The sequence below is a fragment of the Canis lupus genome, chromosome 13, assembly GCF_003254725.2.
Source record: "Canis lupus dingo isolate Sandy chromosome 13, ASM325472v2, whole genome shotgun sequence".
In the NCBI taxonomy this organism is placed as follows: Eukaryota; Metazoa; Chordata; class Mammalia; order Carnivora; family Canidae; genus Canis; species Canis lupus.
Window position 1 is genome coordinate 1,368,309 of NC_064255.1, and position 21,688 is coordinate 1,389,996.

Consider the following 21,688-nt stretch of genomic DNA (forward strand, 5'->3'; position numbering starts at 1 on the left):
TATAGTTTTTACTTCTTTGGTTAAATTTATTCTTAGGTATTATTTTTGATGCAGTTTCTCTTTCTGTTCATTATTAGTTTACAGAAATGCAACAGATTTCCAGTGTATTAATTTTGTAATCTGCAGCTTTAGTCAATTTATTTTATTTTATTTTATTTATTATTTTAAAGATTTTTAAAATTTATTTATTCATAGAGACAGAGAGAGAGAGAGAGAGTATGAGGAAGGCAGAGACACAGGCAGAAGGAGAAGCAGGCTCCACGCAGGGAGCCTGACATGGGACTCGATCCCGGGTCTCTAGGATCACAACCCGGGCTGCAGGCGGCGCTAAACCACTGTGCCACCGGGGCTGCCCTCAATTCATTTATTTAAAAAATTTTTGTGATGCATTTGTCAGGATTTTCTATATTATAGTATCATATCATCTGCAAATAGTGACAGTTTTACTTCTAACATACCAAAAAAATTTGTACCCTTGTCTTGTTCTGATCTTAGAAGAAAAGCTGTTAACTTCTCACCATTGTGGTGAAGTTAGCTGTGGGATTGTCATATATGTGGGCTTTGTTATGTAAAAGTGTTTCCTATATATCCACTTTTTTCAGTGTTTTTACCATAAATGGATGTTGAATTTTGTTACCTTTTTCTGCATATATTGAGTTGATCATGTGATTTTTATCCTTAACTTTATTAATATGGTGTATCATGTTGGTTGATTTGTTGGTTTTCAACCATCTTGGCATCCCTGGAGAGAATCCTATTTGGTCATGGTATATGATCCTTTTAATGTATTGTTGAATTTGGTTTGCTTATATTCTTTTGAAGACTTCTGCATCATGGTTATTAGGTCTATTGATAAGAAAGTTTTCTTTTTTGTAGTGTCTTTGGTTTTGGTATCTGGGTAATAATGCTGGTTGTAAAATGAGTTTCAATTTGTTTCTTTGTTTTGACCTGTTTTTGTACTCCCTGCCTGCCTTTAAGATTGTTTTCTCTCTAAGGGCACCTGGGTGAATCTAGAGTTAACCTGTTAAGTGGCTGACTCTTGGTCATGATCTTGGAGTCCTGGGATTGAGCCATGCGTCAGGCTCTGCACTCTGTGGAGAATGAAGATTTTCTCTCTTCCTCTTCCTCTATTCCTTCCCCTGCTTGTGCTGGCTTGCTCACTCTCTTTCTCTGAAATCAATCAATCAATCTTTAAAAAAAGATTGTTTTCTCTTTAACATTGGTTTTCAGCAATTTGATTATAATGTGTCTGGTATGAGTTTTAAGTCTTTCATGCTTGGGGTTGGTTGAATTACTAAGATTTTTTGGTTTATTGTTTAAATTCAGAAAATATTGACCATTATTGCCTTAAATATTTTTCTGTTTCACTTCTCTCAATTATCTCCTCTACTTTGGGACTCCCAATTATACCTGTTTGAGGTTTCCTGACATTGTCCCAAAGCTCATTAAAGGTCTTTGCAATTGTTTGAGTCCTTTTTCTTCTTTGATCCTCAATTTCCTGGAACCTTCTGAAGAGAACTATGAAATGCATTTCAAAATTGTCAGGGAAATAAGAGGGGAGAAAGCATTTATTCCTACATTTTCAGGCTCTCCATACATGAATACAAAATAATGCCAATTGGAGTCTCTTACCATCCAATTGTCTTAAGCAATACCTGTGAAAATCTGTATTAATTGGTCTTCATAGCAGTGGCTGGAATAAGAGGATTGATTGGGTTCTGAGGTTTTATTTTTTTATTTTTATTTTTTTTTTTATTTTTATTTTTTTGGGGTTCTGAGGTTTTATATAAGAGATGCTCAATACTCTGTGGATATTGTTGGCAGAATGATAAAGGGTAGAGGTTTATAGGGTTGTGAAGAGAGTAGGATGACAGTCTATAGTAGTATTCCAGTTTTTTTCTTTCTCTTAGTTTTTCTTTTTTCCACTTTATCTTGCATATTTCATTAACTATCATCTTGTTCACAGACATATTATTTTCTTATTTTGAAGCTTTGCTATTTGGAAAATTTAATTATATAAGGTACTTCATTCAAAAAAAGAAACAGACAAATAAGGAATCAGTGAATTTGATATTCCAGGGCAGAAATTAAAAAAAAATTTTCTGTTACTGGCAAGTAGGAACCTGGATATAATGTAAATATTTCATAAATAGTTGGTGAGGAAGTATAGGATAGAGGGCTCTGGATTAGAATCCCTGGATTTAAATTTTTATATTTTTACATAATAGTTCTATGATATTTGATTCAGTGAGTTAATAGATAACAAGACATTTAGAACAATGCAGAATTGGCAGTAAATTTTCTTGTTAACTAGTATTGTTTTGATTATTCTTTCTGAAGATTGTCTAGATTGAAAGACTATGATTGAACAGAGTGTGTGTGTGTGTGTATATATATATAAAATCAATGTATGGACATTATTTTATTTTGTATCTTTTTTTTATTTTGTATTTTTGTATTGTAAGGTTTTTTCAATTGTGAAATTTAATGTGGAATTGCATATGCATTTGATTTAATTTAAATATTTTGAATGTCTACTATATTGTTATTCTTTCTTTTTTCTTATGCAGGACTGAAAGATCTCAGATTGCTATAACTGAAGGTATATTTGAACTTCCAAATCTTACAATTCAAGCTACAAGGGCACAGACACTTCTACTTCAAGCAATATATCAAAGTTGGTGTCATATCGGAAATCTTAACTCTTTATCAGTGAATGAAGCTTTGATGAATGAAATTTTCCAAACTACAGGTAAGAGAACAATCTTACTGGCAAAAATATGGAAAATTCTTATTAGAGGTTACTAATATTTTATTATTTAAATCCTTAAGTATAGCCTGCTGAACTTAAATTGTATACTATATATCTGTACAAATGGATATTTACAACTCCTGTGTAAAATTCAGGATATGCGAGGTAAGCCATTAAGGTTTATTCTCTGCCATCAATTTCTGGATGTATTTTATAGTTTCAGGAAGTTTCCTCTCCCTCCCTCCCTCTCTCCCTCTCTCTGTCTTATTTATTTATTTATTTATTTATTTATTTATTTATTTATTATTTATTTATTTTACCAACTTCTTGCACAATTAACCCTTTGACCTTACATGGATAACTTCTGAGGGTATAAATGTAATATGTATGCTTGAAATGATAGCCACATCAGGTATAAGTACAGTATGTTTGAGTATGCTGGAAAATTAGAATAAAATTATTCATCATAATATTTTAATACTTGGTAAGCAAATTATCCTTTTTGTGTGAAAAAAATTAGTATTACATGTATTTTGAATAAATGAGTTAACTACTAAAAGTAAAAAGTCTTTGATGCCAATATAGGAGATGTTATCTTTATCCTGTCACTTACTTTGCAGGTGAACAAGAAAAACTTAAAGAAGGCTTACTTTTTTTTAGTTGCCTCAGTTTAAAATAATCATCTGACTTCTGTCGGTAGTACAAAAGAGCTTTTAAAGAGGATATATTTTTATTAAATAAAATCATTCTTATAAATAATAGCCTATGAATTTCTACTTCATTTCCCTATGAAAATAAGACACTGGCTTTTCTGTTGTTCTTATATGGTGCTTTTGAAGACTTTAAGACCTTACTATGGGAGAATATATTATACATTCTAAAAAAAAAAAAGCATTTTAATTAGAGCCCTTTTATGACATACCTAATGACTAAGGTAAAATTTCTTTCTTTCTTTCTTTCTTTCTTTCTTTCTTTCTTTCTTTCTTTCTTTCTTTCTTTCTTTCTTTCTTTCTTCTTTCTTTCTTCTTCTTTCTTTCTTTCTTTCTTTCTTTCTTTCTTTCTTTCTTTCTTTCTTTTTTTTTTTTTTTTTGTAAAATTTTATATAGTTCTCCATTGTCAGGTTCTAGGATTTTATAAAGAATGACAAAGCAAATGTTTCATTAGCCTAGAAGTTGTTAACTTGGAGCTTATGAAAGGCCTTTAAATTCTTTGAGTCTTCCATAATAGAATGCAAATTTTGGTGTGTGTATATGAACACATAACCCTCCTTCCACACATATATACATATTATAATCTCTTTTTAAATTGATTTTTTAATTAAATGTAGTGAATCTATCCCTCAGGCAGTCATTTGACTTAAATCTATTTTTTTTTATATTAACATAATTACAACCAACTTCCTTTTGTTTGGCATTTGTCTGTGCTTCCTCTTGCATTCTTTTACTTAAAACTTGTCTGTTTTTATGGTTTAGGTATATGTTTAGGGCATATAGCTAGATATTTTAAATGAAATTTTATAGTCTGTATTTTAGCTAGCAAATTTAATCCATTGAGGTTGATGTAATTGTTTTGTGACTTTGTTTCTATCATTTTACTGTTTGTTTCTTTCTGTACTTTTTAAACTATGCTTTGTAAAAAAAAAATCGATGTTTTTTCTTTTCTGCTTGTTTGGTATTTGTATGTTGCTACTAAATTAGCTTAAAGGATAACGGCTGTTTGGGAAAAACTTGGTAGTCATTATTTTTAAAAAGTTAAATGTCAAGGGATGCCTGGGTGGCTCACTCAGTTAAGTGTGTGACTCTTGGTTTTGGCTGAGGTCATGATCTTGGGGTTGTGAGATTGATCTGCATTTTGCTGGCCTCCATGCTCAGGGCAGAAAGAGCGCGCCTGGGTGGCTCAGTGGTTGAGGGCTCTAATTCTTTTCCACATTCATGCCTTTGCCCGTGTTTACTTCATTCCCCTATGCCAGAAACATACCTGTCTTTTTTTCTTTTAAATATTAATTTATTTTTATTATACAGTTCACTTTTGTTTCTATTTTTATTTTAATTCCAGTGTTGCTAACATACAGTGTCATTTTGGTTTTAGATGTACCATATGGTGATTCAGCGGTTTTATGCATTATTCGGTGCTCATCATAAGTGTACTCCTTAATCCCGGTCATCTATTTCACGCATTCCCATCATCTCCCCTCTGGTAACCATCAGTTTGTTCTCTGTAGTTAAGAGTTTGTTTCTTGGTTTCTCTCTCTCTCTCTCTTCTCTCTCTCTTTTTTTCCTTTACTCCTGTGTCTTGCTCTTAAATTCCACATATGAGTGAAATCATATGGTATTTGTTTTTCTCTGACTTATTTCACTTAGCATTATGCTCTCTACTGCTATCCATGTTGTTGCAAATAGCAAGATTTCATTCTTTTTTAAGGCTAATACTTCTTTCTATCTGTCTAGCTAGCTATCCATATACACACCACATCATCTTTATCCATTCATCTATTGGTGGACATTTGGTCTGCCTCCATAGTTTGGCTATTGTAAATAATCTGCAGTAAACATAGGGATGCATGTATCCATTTGAATTAGTGTTTTTTGTACTCTTTGGGTAAATACGTATCAGTGGGATCGCAAGATTGAAGGGTAGTTCTATTTTTAACTTTTTGAGTAACCTCCATATTATTTTCCAGAGTACACCAGTTTACAGTCAATGCAAGAGGGTTTCCTTTTGCCCACATTCTCATGAACACCTTTTGTTTCATGAGTTGTTGATTTTAGTCATCCTGACAAGTGTGAGGTGCTACCTCTCATAATTTTAATTTCCCTGATGATAAGTGATGTTGAGCATCTTTTCATGAGTCTGTTGACCATCAGGATGTCTTTTTTGGAAAAATGTCTATTCATATTTTCTGCCCATTTTTTAGTTGGGTTATTTTTTTGAGTGTTGATTTGTATACGTTCTTTACTTTGAATACTAACCCTTTATCAGATAGGTCATTTGCAAATATATTCTCTCATTATGTAGGTTGCCTTTTAGTGTTGTTGATTGTTTCCTTCACTGTGCTGAAGATTTTTATTTTGATGAAGTCCCAAAAAATTATCTTTGCTTTTGTTTCCCTTGCTTCAGGAGATATATCTAGAAAGAAGTTGCTCTGGCTGATGTCAGAGAGATTACTGCCCGTGTTCTCTTCTTGGATTTTTGTGGTTTCAGATCTCACAGGTCTTTCATCCATTTTGAATTTATCTTTGTGTATGGTGTAAGAAAGTGGTCCAGTTTCATTCTTCTGCATGTTCCTGCACAGTTTTCCCAACATCATTTGTTGAAGATACTGTCTTTATTCCATTGGATATTTTTTCCTGTCCTTTTGAAGATTAATTGACTGTATAGTTGTGGGTTCATTTCTAGGTTTCCTGTTCTGTTCCATTGATGTATATGGCTATTCTGTATTGATTACTACAGCTTTGTAATATAACTTGATGTCTGAAATTACAATACTTCTCTTTTGTTTTTCTTTTGCAAAATTGCTTTGGCTATTAAGGTCTTTGGTGGTTCTGTACAAATCTTAGTATGGTTCTAGTTCTGTGAAAAATACTGTAATCCCTATCAAAATTTTAGATTTCAAAATTTTTGATAGGGATTACATTAAATTTGTAGATTGCTTCAGTTAGTATAGACATTTTAACAATATTTAACAATTGTTAAATATTTTAACAATATTTGTTCTTCCAACCCATGAACATGGAATGTCTTTCCATTCTTTGTGTCGTCTTCAATTTTTTTATTAGTGTTTTCTAGTTTTCAGAGTCTAGATCTTTCACGTCTTGAAGTTTATTCCTAGATAATTTATTGTTTTTGGTGCAATTATAATGGTATTATTTCCTTACCTTTCTGCTGCTTTATTATTAGTATATAGGAATGCAATAGATTTCTGTACAATGATTATGTATCCTGAGACTTTACTGAATTCATTTATGAATTTTATTTTTTTTTCTGGTGGAGTCCTTAGGGTTTTCTATGTATTGTATTAATGTCACCTGCAAATAGAATTTTACTTCATCCTTACCAATTTAGATGCCTTTAATTTCTTTATGTTGTCTAATTGCTGTGTCTAGTTGAATAAAAGTGATGAGAATGCCCTTGCCCCTGCCCCCCAGTACCTCCTCCTTTCAGTTTAGTGTTTATTAGTGGGTTGGGCTAGAGGAATCAGCTGCTGTGCTGGTTGACTTTTTTTTTTTTTTTTTAAACCCTTTTCCTTATTTGCCTTTTACTCCTCCTCTTAATCTAAAAGCTCTGTTCAATGCAACTGGAAATCTTTATCCTTCTCTCTCCCCCTCTCCTGATATATTGAGGCTACGGGGTAGGAGAAAAGTGCACAACCCACCATCTCCTTCCCTTCCCCTATGCATTAAAATCCCTTATTTACCCTCTCCCCATTTCTTCCCACTCCTTTTCTGGCAAAAAGGAGCCTTTTCCCCTCTTTGACTCTAAGAACATACTGCACAGGGGAAATTGTCCCCATCTGGACCTGGCTCTACTCTTGGTTTTTCTTGTCCTCTTCTGCTCTTTTCCTGGTGCTCTTTTTCTTGGTGGGGTGTGGGTAATAGAACAGCCATGGGCTTTTGGGGACCTTTAACTATTTTTTTTTCTTTTTTGTTTATGAAAAACACTAAACATTCAATTCCAGAGAACCAAAAATCCCACCTCCCCACTGAATACTACTAAGGGGCATGTCTTCTGCTCCATACCTTTCCTGTTTTTTCTTTCTCTCTTGTTAATGCTTTTAAAAACAAATGAGTTTTTTATATAAATAAAGTTTTAAAAGTGTGTAAAAAAAAAAAAAGGTTTTATTCCTGACCTTAGGAGAAAACCTCTCAGGTTTTTCCCAATTGAGTATGATGTTGACTGTGGCTTTTTTTTTTTTTTTTTTTAATATATATAAGATCTTTATTATGTTGTGGTATCTTCCCTTTAGATTTCTTTTGTTGAGGGTTTTTTAACATGAATGGATGTGGGAGTTTGTCAAATGCCTTTTCTCTATCGAAATGGTCTTCTTTTTTTAAGATTTTATTTATTTGAGAGAGAATGTGCAGTAACGGGGGGAGGGAGACCAGGGGTGAGGATGGACAGAAGGAAAGAAAGAAGCATACTCCCTGCTGAGCAGGGAGCCTGATGTGGGGCTGGATCCCAGGACTTTGAAATCATGACCTGAGCCTAAGGCAGACATTTAACTGACTGAGCCACCTGGGTGTCCTGATGATAATGGTTTTTATTTTTTCTCATACTGATTTGAAGTATCATGTTGATTGTTTCGCAAATATGGAATCACTCTTGTATCCTGGGAATACATTCTGCTTGGTCATGGTATATGATTTTTTAAAATGTATTGTTGGATTTGATTTTCTAATATTTTGTTGAGTTTTTAAAATCTATATTCATGAGGGATATTGGCCTATAGTTTTTTTTTCTTTGTAGTTCTTTTTTTTTGTGGTGTTTACCTTGGTTTCCCACCTCATTTTCATTCCTTCTGTCAAAGCTTCTTAAAGATTTATTTTTTAAAAAATTTATTTGAGAGAGAGAGTATGAGTTGGCAGTGGGGAAGGGAGAGAGAGAGAAGCACTCTTTGCTGAGCAGAGAGCCTGACATGAGGCCTGATCCTAGGACCCTGAAACCATGACCTGAGCTGAAGGCAGATGCCCAACCACTGAGCCACCCAGGCACCCCAAATCTTCTTAAAAAGAGTTTTATTGAGTTATAACTCACATACCATGTTGTTAATTCACTCTTTTCAGGTACATAGTACTTACCTTGTAGTATGATTCAGAGTTCTGTTTCCATTACTGATACTAATTTTAGAATAATTTCATTACCCCCAAAAGAAGTTCCAGATTGTTTAGCTGTCACTCTCCAAGCCAAAAGTCCATCTAACAATCACTAATCTGCTTTTGGTCTGTATGGATGTGTCAGTTCTGGACATTTCATATAAATTACCATATGAAATATAGTACTTTGTGATTGAATTCTTTCACTTAGCATGTTGTTTTTGAAGTTTACTCATATTGTAGCATGTATATCATTTCTATTCATTGTTGAGTAATATTCCTTTGTATCTGTATACCATCTTTTGTTTATCCATTCATCAGTTGGTTGACCTTTGAGTGGTTTCTACTTTTGACTGTTCTGAATAATGCCATGAGCAGTCATGTATGAGTTTTTGTGTAGACATAGGCTTTCATTTCTCTTGTAGAATTGTTGGCTCATAGGGTAAGTCTGTAGTTAACCTTTTGAGGAACTACTAGATTATTTTCCAAAGCAGCTGCACCATTGTATATTCCCACCTGCAGTATATGAATGTTCCAGTTTTCCACATTCTCCTTATACTGTTATTACCTATCATTTTGGTTCTAGTTATCTTAGAGCATATGAAGTAGTACTGCCTCATTGTGATTTTGATATGCATCTTTATTATGGCTAATGATGATGAGCATCTTTTCATGTATTGGCTATTTATGTATTCTCCATGGAGAATGTCTATTTAAGTCCTTTGTTTATTTTTTATTTGGCCTGTTTATCTTTTTGTTTTAAGCCATGAGAATCTTTATGTATTTTAGATACAAGCCCCTTATCAGTTCTATGGTTTGGAAATGTTTTCTGCAATTCTATGGGTTGTCTTTCCACTTTTCTGAGGGTGACTTGTCTAATTTTCCCTTTATTGTAGCTTTAGGTATAATCTTTACATTGGATTTTGTTATCATTTAGAATGCCTTGTTTCTTTGTTACAGGTCCATTTTCTTTTACTTTTTGTTGTTTTAATTATTTCAAACTTTGCTACATCACAGAATCCTTCCTGCTATTATTATTCTGCTTGATTCTAAGACCAAGTCAGTGATGCTGACTTTCTAGATTAAATTTTTCCTTTCTCATTTTGTTTTCTCCATGTCTATTCTGCAACATATTCTTCTTACAAGTAAGAAATTTCTGTGTGTTATCTCTACTATCATCAAAACAACATTGTTAGGATGCCTGGGTGGCTCAGCAGTTAAGCGTCTGCCTTCAGCTCAGAGCGTGATCCCAGAGCTGAAGGCAGATCTGGATATTGAGTCCCACATTGGGCTCCCTGAATGGAGCCTGCTTCTCCCTCTGCCTGTGTCTCTGCCTCTCTCTCTCTGTGTCTCATGAATAAATAAATAAAATCTTAGAAAACAAAACAACATTGTCATATCTGAACTGAACTGTTACTGATTTTTGTCATTTTTAGAAAGATTTATCTGTAATTGAGATTCTACTTTACCATTTCATTTAAATGCAGATTGTGACTTATTAGTTAGATTTGAAATTAACTGTTGGTTACTACTAAGAGTTGATAAGAATATAATCAAATAGAATGCATATACCATAGTAAAAGTATTATGCTTATTATATATATATATTTTTTTTAATTATTTATTTATTTATGATAGTCACAGAGAGAGAGAGAGAGGCAAAGACACAGGCAGAGGGAGAAGCAGGCTCCATGCACCGGAACCTGACGTGGGATTCGATCCCGGGTCTCCAGGATCGCGCCCTGGGCCAAAGGCAGGCGCCAAACCGCTGCGCCACCCAGGGTTCCCTGCTTATTATATTTATAAACATGAAAGATGTACATTGTTAGTGCCCTACCTACCTTTTCATTGGTGAGAATAGGAATTAAATTTCTGTTCAATTGCCTCTTGAAATTTTGAGTTTGGGAAACTGAGGACCTGAGAAATGCTTGAATAACAAAAAGAAAATTTAGTATTTTTCCAAAGAGAGAGAGTTCAAAGAATTTGATAATAATTAATGACATGCTTTTCAAATTCCAGAATTCCTTGCCTAGAAGATACAGTATTGATATTTATGTCTTTTTGGAAAATGTGCTAGGGGATGGCACTGTGTTACTGGCATAATGTACCTAATGGAGTGTAGGACATTTCTGGAAAATTTTAAAGATGAATAATGTTTATTTTGAAATCATGATAGCTAAGATAGTATGGTTATTGATTCCCTAATTATAATAAACATAAAGCTCTTAGTGAAGAGTGGCCAATGAAAAGTAGCAAAATAATTTATCACTCAAAGGAAATAAATTAATTTGGTAGTTAAGTTTTATATGTTCCTATTTATGCTGCCTTTTTAAATAGAATACTAAGGACAGAAACATAATGTTATTCTTGCTTTACAAGTACCGAATTATTTCACATTTTATTAACTTGATTAATTTTATAAAAATACCTATTTAATACCATATTTTTCCTTTTAATAACTGAAGCTGTTAAATAGGTTTGTGTGTATAAAATCAAATAATGTTGTGTTGAATTTCATTGCTCTTAAAACAGAATATGCCACAACTTTGTGCCTTAGTTATCTCATTCTAAATGTTGGATAATAATGATGCTTCAGAAATATGCAATATCAAATTTAATTTCAAGCATCAAATCTACAAAATGCCTTTCGGTAGAAAATATGTTTTCTTTAACAAACTCAGTATTATAGTATGCCACAGCAATGGGATGATTTTAGTTTGTTGAATCAGTTATTTCTGTTTTGTGATGGATTTAAGAGTTGTTAAGAGAATATGTGAATATTGAATAAAAAGACATGTTCTATAAAGCTACAATAACTTTTTCTCATCTCTTTCAAAAATTAGAATAAAATTAGAAGATATTAAAATAAGTAATACAAAGCTCTGTGCTCATGCTTCTTAAAAACAATTTTACGCATCTAATATTAGTAATCTGTATATTATATATAGATATTGGTGTAGTTTAAGTCTTACTGTATGTCAGATGATAAGAATATTTTTTTTGTTTAGTTGAAATTTAGGAGAGAGCACTAAATTGTAGTGTGGAAATCCTGTCAGTAACTAAGTATATGTCTGAAGGAAAGTCCGTTGTTTCATTGAGTTTTGCTTAACTTTCTCATCTATAAAATGATGATAATATCTTATCTACTCCTAGATTCTTGTGAGTACAAAATACTGTTTGTGGAGTTGATTTGTTTTTCTTTTCCTGGATATAGAATCCTGCTAAAATCATACATATGGGGATACTACCTATGGACGTTGTTCTAGGGTATCAGGTTCTTGGAGACTGTGATAAACATTGTCAGAATTGGGATTGATCCAGTGTTTTAGCTTAGAAGATAAATGGCAAAGGTAAATTCAAAGAGTAAGGCAAAAGAGTAAGGTAGGTTAATGAACAGTGAACTTGATGACTGAAAAATAAAATTCAAGGTATCGGTTAGATGTCTTTGTTTGGACTTACTAAGAAACTGTGCATTGTGCCCCTTTAAATAGCAATTTACAAGAGGCCACACCTAGTTCAGAGAAACCTATGATGAGCCATATATTCTCTCTTCTAGGGACTCCAAAAGGGAGTAGAATAATAAATTTATAAATAGGTGTTGCAACATGGTGGGATAATAGAAATTTGAAACCTTATCCTTTTTTCTACTTCTTCTTGCTTTATAGCTGTCTACTAATAATTTTTCCCCTAGTGAGCTGCATGCCATTGGGACTGGATACCATAACACTTACTTGAATTGTCTGAATTTGCTTACCTTTTTTAGGTTGATATCTCTTATGCATTAATTTCCCTGGCTTCTTACCAGTAATATTGATGTTGGCACATTATATGTCCTGTGTTACACATGTGAAAATTTATGCTTAGGACAGTGTAGTGTTTTTCTTAAATATCATCCTACAGATAATCACTAATTAATTTGGGTAAGCTTAAGACCTTTCTGTTACTATAATTTCTGCTATATCAAACTCTATCTCTAGTAAATGAGACCAGAAAGATGGTAAGATAATTAGTTTGCTACTACATCAGCAATTATGTAATAAAAAAATAGCAAATATTAGAAGTCTAACTAAGGTAATAAATCATTAATAATAAAACAGAGCTGATCATGTTTGAACTAAATATATATTAATTGGGATGATTGAATTACATATTTTTGTTCATGTTTCTGATGGTACTCAAATCATTGAAATTCTAACCTTTGTCATTCTCCAGAAGATAAAATAGGCCAACATGGCCATTTTTTGTTCAGGAAGACAAGGACTTGCTACCACTTTCTCCTTATTTAGGTAGTTCATTGTTTTGTTCACAATGTAGTTCCATTAATTTGGTATTTATAGGAAAATTGCTTTCAGACTTTAAAATCTGTGCTGAAAGTGATCAAATGGACATTTGAATCCCTCATTCAAGTGATGTCTTAATGTTGAAATAAAAATCTACTTTCCAGAATGTAACTGTAAAAGTATTTTATGCAAGATTTCATGTGGGATACCTTAATGGTTGAATAATAAATTTTACCTCATAAAAATGAAATTCAATAATACAGTAGCTTTCTCAGCTCAGTAGCATCTGGTCTATTCTCATGAGAGCCAATATTTTCCAACTCATTAGGATCATGTCGTTCTGTATGTCGTCAACATTGACTTAGCCAAGCTACCTTTACTTACATAACCGCCAAACTATTAAATAGGTCTCTTGTGGAGTGAAGTCAAATATTCCTCTTACTTTACTTCTGCCTTAGAAGAGGGGAAGAAAATGTACATACTGTAACATTTAAACATCTGGTCTAAAACCACATCAGTTCAGTATAACTCCGAGGAAAGTTATGGATATGGTATTCTTCCCAGGTGTGCATATAAAAAGGGTTTTGGAGTTGTTGAATAATTCTTTAACCATTTAGGAAAAAGACTGTGGTATAGTGATGTACTTTTTCTGTTCCTCTGTTTGCAAACTGCTTATTTTCCCACATCTACAAAACACCTCCAACATGTTCAGAAATACTTTTGAGCTGTCACAAAAATGTTCTTTCCAATAAGGTAATGACTACAAATTTATCTTTGTCTTAAAAATAAAAATGTCTTGAATTAGATTTGCATTAAGAGATACCAGTAAGGCTTTTTGATATTTAAGTTGGGGTAAAAAGACTTCACAGTTGTGAATTTTAAGGGTTTTAAAGTGCCTGTATATGAATTTTGTGTTAACATGAATGTTGAATTTAAAGATTTCATTTCACTAGAACTCATGGTCAGGTATTAAAAGTTACAGTGTATGTGATAATTATTAAGAAATGAAGAACCACATAATTATTCATTTTTCTGTGAGTACACTTTAAAATTAAGAATGTACTAATATTTTCTGCATATGAGCACAATCCTGAGTATTAAATGAGATGGGCTAGTTTTGTGTTTAAGTGAATAGAGAGGAGAGCAGATGAATGTTCTTCCAGAATCCTATTTACTTAGCCTCACTTGTATGTATATGTTCTGGGAATCAGCATTCCCTATCTTATGACTAATTTTCCAGAACAGAGTAGCTCCTTTTACACTATAAGTTTTCTGTGCCTCATGTCTAATCCTATCATAGAAATCTTTTATTGACCCTAGTATTCTGAGATTCCCCTTTCATTGAGCTATGTTCTATTGGGGTATAGCACTGTACATTATTCTTAATGTTGGCCACCACTGGATTTCACTGGATCAGAACTCAAAATGTTTTTGCAGGGTTTGTGTGTACACACATTATACATTTACTTTAGTGACCTTATGTCAAGAGTATTCCTGAAATAGTGTTAGAAAGCTGAATGCCTGGAAATTGAATGATAAACTTCCATGTTATAAGAACTTAAAAAAATAAAAATACTTGCTTGCCTTATTGCTTTGGTATTCTTTGGACTACAAAATTAAGGGTATATGTGAGAACTATCTCAGATGACCAGTGACTAAGGAATAGGAGATGGTACCTGGTTGTAGGAGCCTACCAGCCAGACATTTTTTATTTTCTACAAGCTCATTGATTATTTTACTCTCAGCCTTGTTGTTTTGGTTGTGAGGTGGGGCAGTCACTGCTACAGAGGGAATTAGATGACCATCTTTAGTAAGCAGATGCAAAAAGGACTTGACTTTGCATGTAAAGTTAATTTTAGAGATATCCTTATATAATGGGCAAGAGTTCACTACTTAGTATTTATCCAAAGGATACACAAAATAGTGATTTGAAGGGGCATATACATTCCAGTGTTTATAGCAGCATTATCCACAATAATCAAAACATAGAATTCAAATGTCCATCAACTGATGAATGGATAGAGAAGATGTGGTGTATATATACAATGGAATATTACTCAGTCATCAACAAGGATGAAATCTTGCCATTTGCAATGATGTGGAAGGAACTAGAGAGTATTATGCTAAGGGAAATAAGTCAAGAAAGACAAATACCATATGATATCACTCATATATGGAAGTTAAGAAACAAAACAAATGAACATAGGAAAAGAGAAGGAAAAATAAAAACAAGGAGGCAAACCATAAGAAGCTCTACTATAGGGACAAATTGAGGATTGTTAGAGGGAAGATGGATGCAGGAAGGGATAATCAAGTGATGAGTATTAAGGAGAGCACTTCATGTAATGAGCACTGGGTGTTATATTGCAATTAATCACCAAATTCTACCCTTGAAACTAATATTACACACATGTGAACTAAACTGAATTTAACTAAAACCTGAAAAAAAAAAGGTTGTATGAAACCATGGTACTTTTCTCTTAATAAGCAAGTATAGTGATATTTCCTCCTTATTTAGTTTCAGTTTCATTGAGATATAGTGGATTTATAGCACTATATAAATTTAATGTGTACAGCATAATGACTTAACTTGTACTGTGAAATGATTACCTCATTAAGTTTGGCTAGCATCTGTCACCTCATATAGAGACATACACATTTTTTTTCCCTTGTGATAAGTGCTTTTAGGATCTACTCTCAGCAACTTTAAAATGTACCATACAGCATTACTTATAGTCATCATGTTGTATGTTACAACTGGAAGTTTGTACCTTTTGACTGTACTACTGGTTACCCTGCATCCAATCCTCTACCTCTGATAACCACAGATCTGTTTTCTTTTTCTATAAATTTTTCAGATACCACATATAAATGATATGAAACAGTATTTGTCTTTTTCTGACTTCTTTCATTTAGGATAATGACCTCAGGGTTCATCCATGTTGTAAATGTCAGGATTTCCCTTTTTTATGACTCAGTAAAAAATGTGTACATACACAACATTTTCTTTATACTTGATCTGTTGTTGAATACATTTAGGTTGTTCTCATGTCTTGGCTATTGTTAATAATGCTGAGTGAACATGGGAGTACAGATATCTCTTTGACATGGTGATTTCTTTTCCTTTGAATATATACTCAGAATCTCTAGATCATATGGTAGTTCTATTTTTAATTTTTTTGGAGGAATCTATAATTACTGCTTTCCATAGTGGCTGCACTAATTTATAATCCCACCAGAGGTGACAAGGGTTCCCTTTTCTCCACATCCTTGCCAGCATTTATCAACTCTTTTGATACATGAAAACCATTCTAACAAGTGTGAGATGATACTTTTGCTGTTTTGATTTGCATTTCCCTAATGATTAGTGAATTTGGCACCATTTCAATGTACTTGTTGGCCATTTGAATGTGTCTGTTTTGGAAAAATGGTTATTCAAGTCTTTTGCCCTTTTTTAAATTGGATTATTCATTTATCTCCTATTACGTTGTAAGAGTTGTTCCTTATATATTTTTATTAACATTTGATGATGAGATAAACCAGACAAGCGATTTGCAATATTTCTTCCCATTCTATAGGTTACCTTTTCATTTTGTTGATCATTTCCTTTGCTGTGAAGAAGATTGATATAGTTCTACTTGTTTATTTTTGATTTTGTTGCTTGTGTCCTATCCAAAAAATTGTTGCCAAGACTTATGTCAAGGAGCTTTTTATCTTGTATGTTTTCTTCTAGGAGTTTTATGGTTTCAGGTCTTAAATTTAAGTCTTTAATCTATTTTGATTTAATTTTGTAAGTGGCATAAGATAGGGTCAAGTTTCATTCTTTTACCTGTGAATATCCAATTTTCCTAGCATCATTTATTGAAAAGACTATCTTTTTTCCATTGAGTGTTTATGGTTTCCTTATCAAATACTAGTTGACTGTATATGCATAGGTTTATTTCTCGGCTCAATTCTGTTCCATTGGTCGCTGTAGCTGTTTCTATGGCAATACGATACTGTTTTATATACTATAGCTTTATAATATAGCTTGAAATTAGGAAGTGTGATACTTCTGTCCTTATTCTTTTCTCAGGATTGTTTTGACTATTCGTGGTCTTTTGTGGTTCCATATAAATTTTAGGATTGCTTTTCTATTTCTGTTAAAAAAAAAAAAAAGTCATGAGAATTTTCATAGGGATTGCATTGGAGCCACAGAAGGCTTCAAATAGTATAGATATTTTAATAATAATATTAATTTTTCCAGTCCATATCATGGTATATCTTTCCTTTTTATTTATTTATTTTTTGTCTTCTATTTCCTTTGTCACTGTCTTACAGTTGTCATTGTACAGATCTTTCTCTCCCTTGGTAAAATTAATTTGTATTTTATTGTTTTTGTTGCTATTGTAAACAGGATTTTTTTAAGGTAATTTGTCATTGAAGTATAGTCACACTATTTATTTTTGTATGTAAATTTTACTTCCTGCAACTCTACTGAATTCATTGATTAAATCTAACAGTTTTTGGGGTGGAGTCTGTAGGATTTTCTGTATATGTCAGAGAAAAGTGTTGTGTCTCAGCCCTTGGCACTGCACAAAAAATAGAGATTGATGACCAGAGTGAAAGTAGAAAGCAGCTTTATTAGAGCAACAGTACACTCTTTAAGTGAGAGAGCCAGTGGGACAAGAGTTGGCAACTGCCCTGAGTTCTCTAGGGGTTCTCTCATTTTATGTGAGCAGGGGTCTTGCATCATGGACAGAATGGTTTCTAATGGATGCTGCTTTCAGTCATTTGAGGGTCCCTTCCGACAGGTTGATGGAGGGACTTTTTGACCCTACAGGGTTTGTACCAGACTGTCATGGCAGCCTCTCTTTCCCCATTGATAGGGGCTTATAATGCCAATGCAAACACATTATAATGAGTCTGGGGGTTACCTTGGAGCAGAGGTGGAAGAGAAGAGCACACGCTCTGCACCTGTAACTCTTGGTTTTTTAGCTCTGGGATCTTTTAAGCTCAAGGTCAGGATATTGTGCCCTTGGGCTTTTAATGTGTAAGCTATTTATCACCATTCTGGCCTCTAGCTCTTGTCTAACTAACTGCCCACTTTATCTCTCTCCTCACAAGGACTTGGACTTCCAGGGCTCATATCTAGCTTTACCTAACATATGTAATATCATGTCATCTGCAAATAGTTTTACTTCTTCCTGTTCAGTTCTGATGCCTTTTGTTTCTTTCTTTTACCTAATTGCTCAGGCTGTACCTTCTAGTACTATTTTGAATGGGAGTGGTGAGAGTGGCTTCTGTAAGACAGTGACAAAGGAAATAGAAGACAAAAAATAAATAAATAAAAAGGAAAGATATACCATGATATGGACTGGAAAAATTAATATTATTATTAAAATATCTATACTATTTGAAGCCTTCTGTGGCTCCAATGCAATCCCTATGAAAATTCTCATGACTTTTTTTTTTTTTTAACAGAAATAGAAAAGCAATCCTAAAATTTATATGGAACCACAAAAGACCACGAATAGTCAAAACAATCCTGAGAAAAGAATAAGGACAGAAGTATCACACTTCCTAATTTCAAGCTATATTATAAAGCTATAGTATATAAAACAGTATCGTATTGCCATACGATACATAGCTACAGCGACCAATGGAACAGAATTGAGCCGAGAAATAAACCTATGCATATACAGTCAACTAGTATTTGATAAGGAAACCATAAACACTCAATGGAAAAAAGATAGTCTTTTCAATAAATGATGCTAGGAAAATTGGATATTCACAGGTAAAAGAATGAAACTTGACCCTATCTTATGCCACTTACAAAATTAAATCAAAATAGATTAAAGACTTAAATTTAAGACCTGAAACCATAAAACTCCTAGAAGAAAACATACAAGATAAAAAGCTCCTTGACATAAGTCTTGGCAACAATTTTTTGGATAGGACACAAGCAACAAAATCAAAAATAAACAAGTAGAACTATATCAATCTTCTTCACAGCAAAGGAAATGATCAACAAAATGAAAAGGTAACCTATAGAATGGGAAGAAATATTGCAAATTGCTTGTCTGGTTTATCTCATCATCAAATGTTAATAAAAATATATAAGGAACAACTCTTACAACGTAATAGGAGATAAATGAATAATCCAATTTAAAAAAGGGCAAAAGACTTGAATAACCATTTTTCCAAAACAGACACATTCAAATGGCCAACAAGTACATTGAAATGGTGCCAAATTCACTAATCATTAGGGAAATGCAAATCAAAACAGCAAAAGTATCATCTCACACTTGTTAGAATGGTTTTCATGTATCAAAAGAGTTTTTCTTTTATTGTATTAATGTGATGTGTCATATTTATTGAATTGCATATTTTGAATCATCCTTGCATTCCTGGGGTACAGCTCACTTGATCATGGTGAATGATTTTTTTTTAATGTACTGTGGACTTTGATATGCTACTTCATAATTGAGAATATTTGAGAATATTTGCATTTATTTTCATTTGGGATATTGACCATAGTTTCCTTGTGGTGTCCTTATCTGGCTTATTAGGGTGTAATGCTGGCTTTGTAAATGAATTTGGTAATGTTTTCCCTCCTCTTCAGTTTTTTGAATGCGTTTGAGAACCTTGCTGTGAATCATGGGTCATGACTGATCAGAACTTAACTGTCTTGTTGAGGGTGGTTGGATGATGGACAGATGGAGTAGCTGTGGATGCACAAAGCCTTAAACATACACATGCACACAGATTGCTAAGGGGAGGCATTTCAGTGAGTATGATAGCCTGAGGCAGGAGTGTGTGTGTGTCTGCCTGTGTGGAAAAAATAGTTAAATTCTAATGTTTGGGCATACTCAAGAAGGAATGGCATAGAAGCAGCAAAATCAGATCCTTCTCTGGATTCTGAATCTCAGGATATGGGAATGATTGTGCTTGAAGGCCCTGATGAATCATGTATTAGGGCCTTTGTCCAATAAGATACTGAGCAGATTGAGTAGCTGTCATTGTGTCCTGTGGAGCTTCTGGACAAGACCATGGCAAATCCTGATGGTGGGATTGGGGCGGAACCAGTGCTTTGCAGTTGGAAGACTCTTGAGGAGGTGGTTTCATGCTCTTTTACTTGCCTTCCTCTGAAGCCCTTCATCTCTTAGATGATGTTCCTGCCAAGACAGGACTTAGCTACCCTTCCCTTACTGTGGCTATTCAAGCACCTGTGGGCTCACCCTTTTTAAATTATGCACCCAGAAGGCACAAGTGACTCTATCACTCTTTTATTCAAGAACTGACAGTGGCTTCTTATTGCCCTCAGGATAAACTTAAAACACTTATTGGTATGGCCCTTTCAGACCTGGGCCCTCCCCAGCTTCATTCCTCACCTCTGACTGAGTCAAATCTCACATACTTCACTTTTCACATTTTCTTTTTGCCTTTGCTAAACAAAACAAAAATATTGATTGATTACTTCTTTTCTATTTGAAATGTAGCATTAGTTTTAGTATTTAGTATTAGCATTAGTATTTTCCCTGCAAATACTTTTTTTGATTCATGCAAGCAGAGTTACTTTCTCCTCTGTGGTATCCTTGTGATTAATATATCAGCTCAGTTCAACAGACATATAGTACCTAGTAAGTACTAGTTTTGGACCCTCTTTTCAGAGGTCTTCCAGTCTACCTGGGAAATACAGTATTTAGTGTTTGATTACACACATTTTATGTTGTTACTTCTGTACTGAATGTTAATGACAAAATCTAGTGTGCTATAATAGATCACATTTAGATACATGAAGTATCTTTCAGTTACTACTCAGTCATAATAACTGGATTCAAAATTTATTGCAACTATTCAGTTAAAATAAATATAATAAGTCAATGGTTTTAATTATCAAATATAATAACATTTATTCCAGATTTTAATATCAAAAGTAAATAACAGTCTTCTGACAGAAAGTTTTTATTTTATTTTTTTATTTTTTTATTTTTATTTTTTATTTTTTATTTTTTTTTTATTGGTGTTCAATTTACTAACATACAGAATAACACCCAGTGCCCGTCACCCATTCACTCCCACCCCCCGCCCTCCTCCCCTTCTACCACCCCTAGTTCGTTTCCCAGAGTTAGCAGTCTTTACGTTCTGTCTCCCTTTCTGATATTTCCCACACATTTCTTCTACCTTCCCTTATTTTCCCTTTCACTATTATTTATATTCCCCAAATGAATGAGAACATATAATGTTTGTCCTTCTCCGACTGACTTACTTCACTCAGCATAATACCCTCCAGTTCCATCCACGTTGAAGCAAATGGTGGGTATTTGTCATTTCTAATAGCTGAGTAATATTCCATTGTATACATAAACCACATCTTCTTTATCCATTCATCTTTCGTTGGACACCGAGGCTCCTTCCACAGTTTGGCTATCGTGGCCATTGCTGCTAGAAACATCGGGGTGCAGGTGTCCCGGCGTTTCATTGCATTTGTATCTTTGGGGTAAATCCCCAACAGTGCAATTGCTGGGTCGTAGGGCAGGTCTATTTTTAACTGTTTGAGGAACCTCCACACAGTTTTCCAGAGTGGCTGCACCAGTTCACATTCCCACCAACAGTGTAAGAGGGTTCCCTTTTCTCCGCATCCTCTCCAACATTTGTTGTTTCCTGCCTTGTTAATTTTCCCCATTCTCACTGGTGTGAGGTGGTATCTCATTGTGGTTTTGATTTGTATTTCCCTGATGGCAAGTGATGCAGAGCATTTTCTCATGTGCATGTTGGCCATGTCTATGTCTTCCTCTGTGAGATTTCTCTTCATGTCTTTTGCCCATTTCATGATTGGATTGTTTGTTTCTTTGGTGTTGAGT

General features: G+C 33.7%; 1 protein-coding gene across 22 annotated transcripts in view; it reads left to right on the forward strand.

Moving 5' to 3' along the window:
- Positions 1-21,688, forward strand: part of VPS13B (vacuolar protein sorting 13 homolog B) — a 733,580-nt gene that overhangs the window by 129,154 nt on the left and 582,738 nt on the right. For all 22 annotated transcript variants that reach the window (XR_007401755.1, XR_004814450.2, XR_007401756.1 and 19 more), the window contains one exon: positions 2,571-2,752. Coding sequence is in view for 19 of the 22 variants with exons in the window: in XM_049093088.1 (XP_048949045.1) it covers positions 2,571-2,752 (182 nt within the window). In the remaining 3 variants the exon portion in view is untranslated. The remainder of the gene's footprint in view (positions 1-2,570; positions 2,753-21,688) is intronic.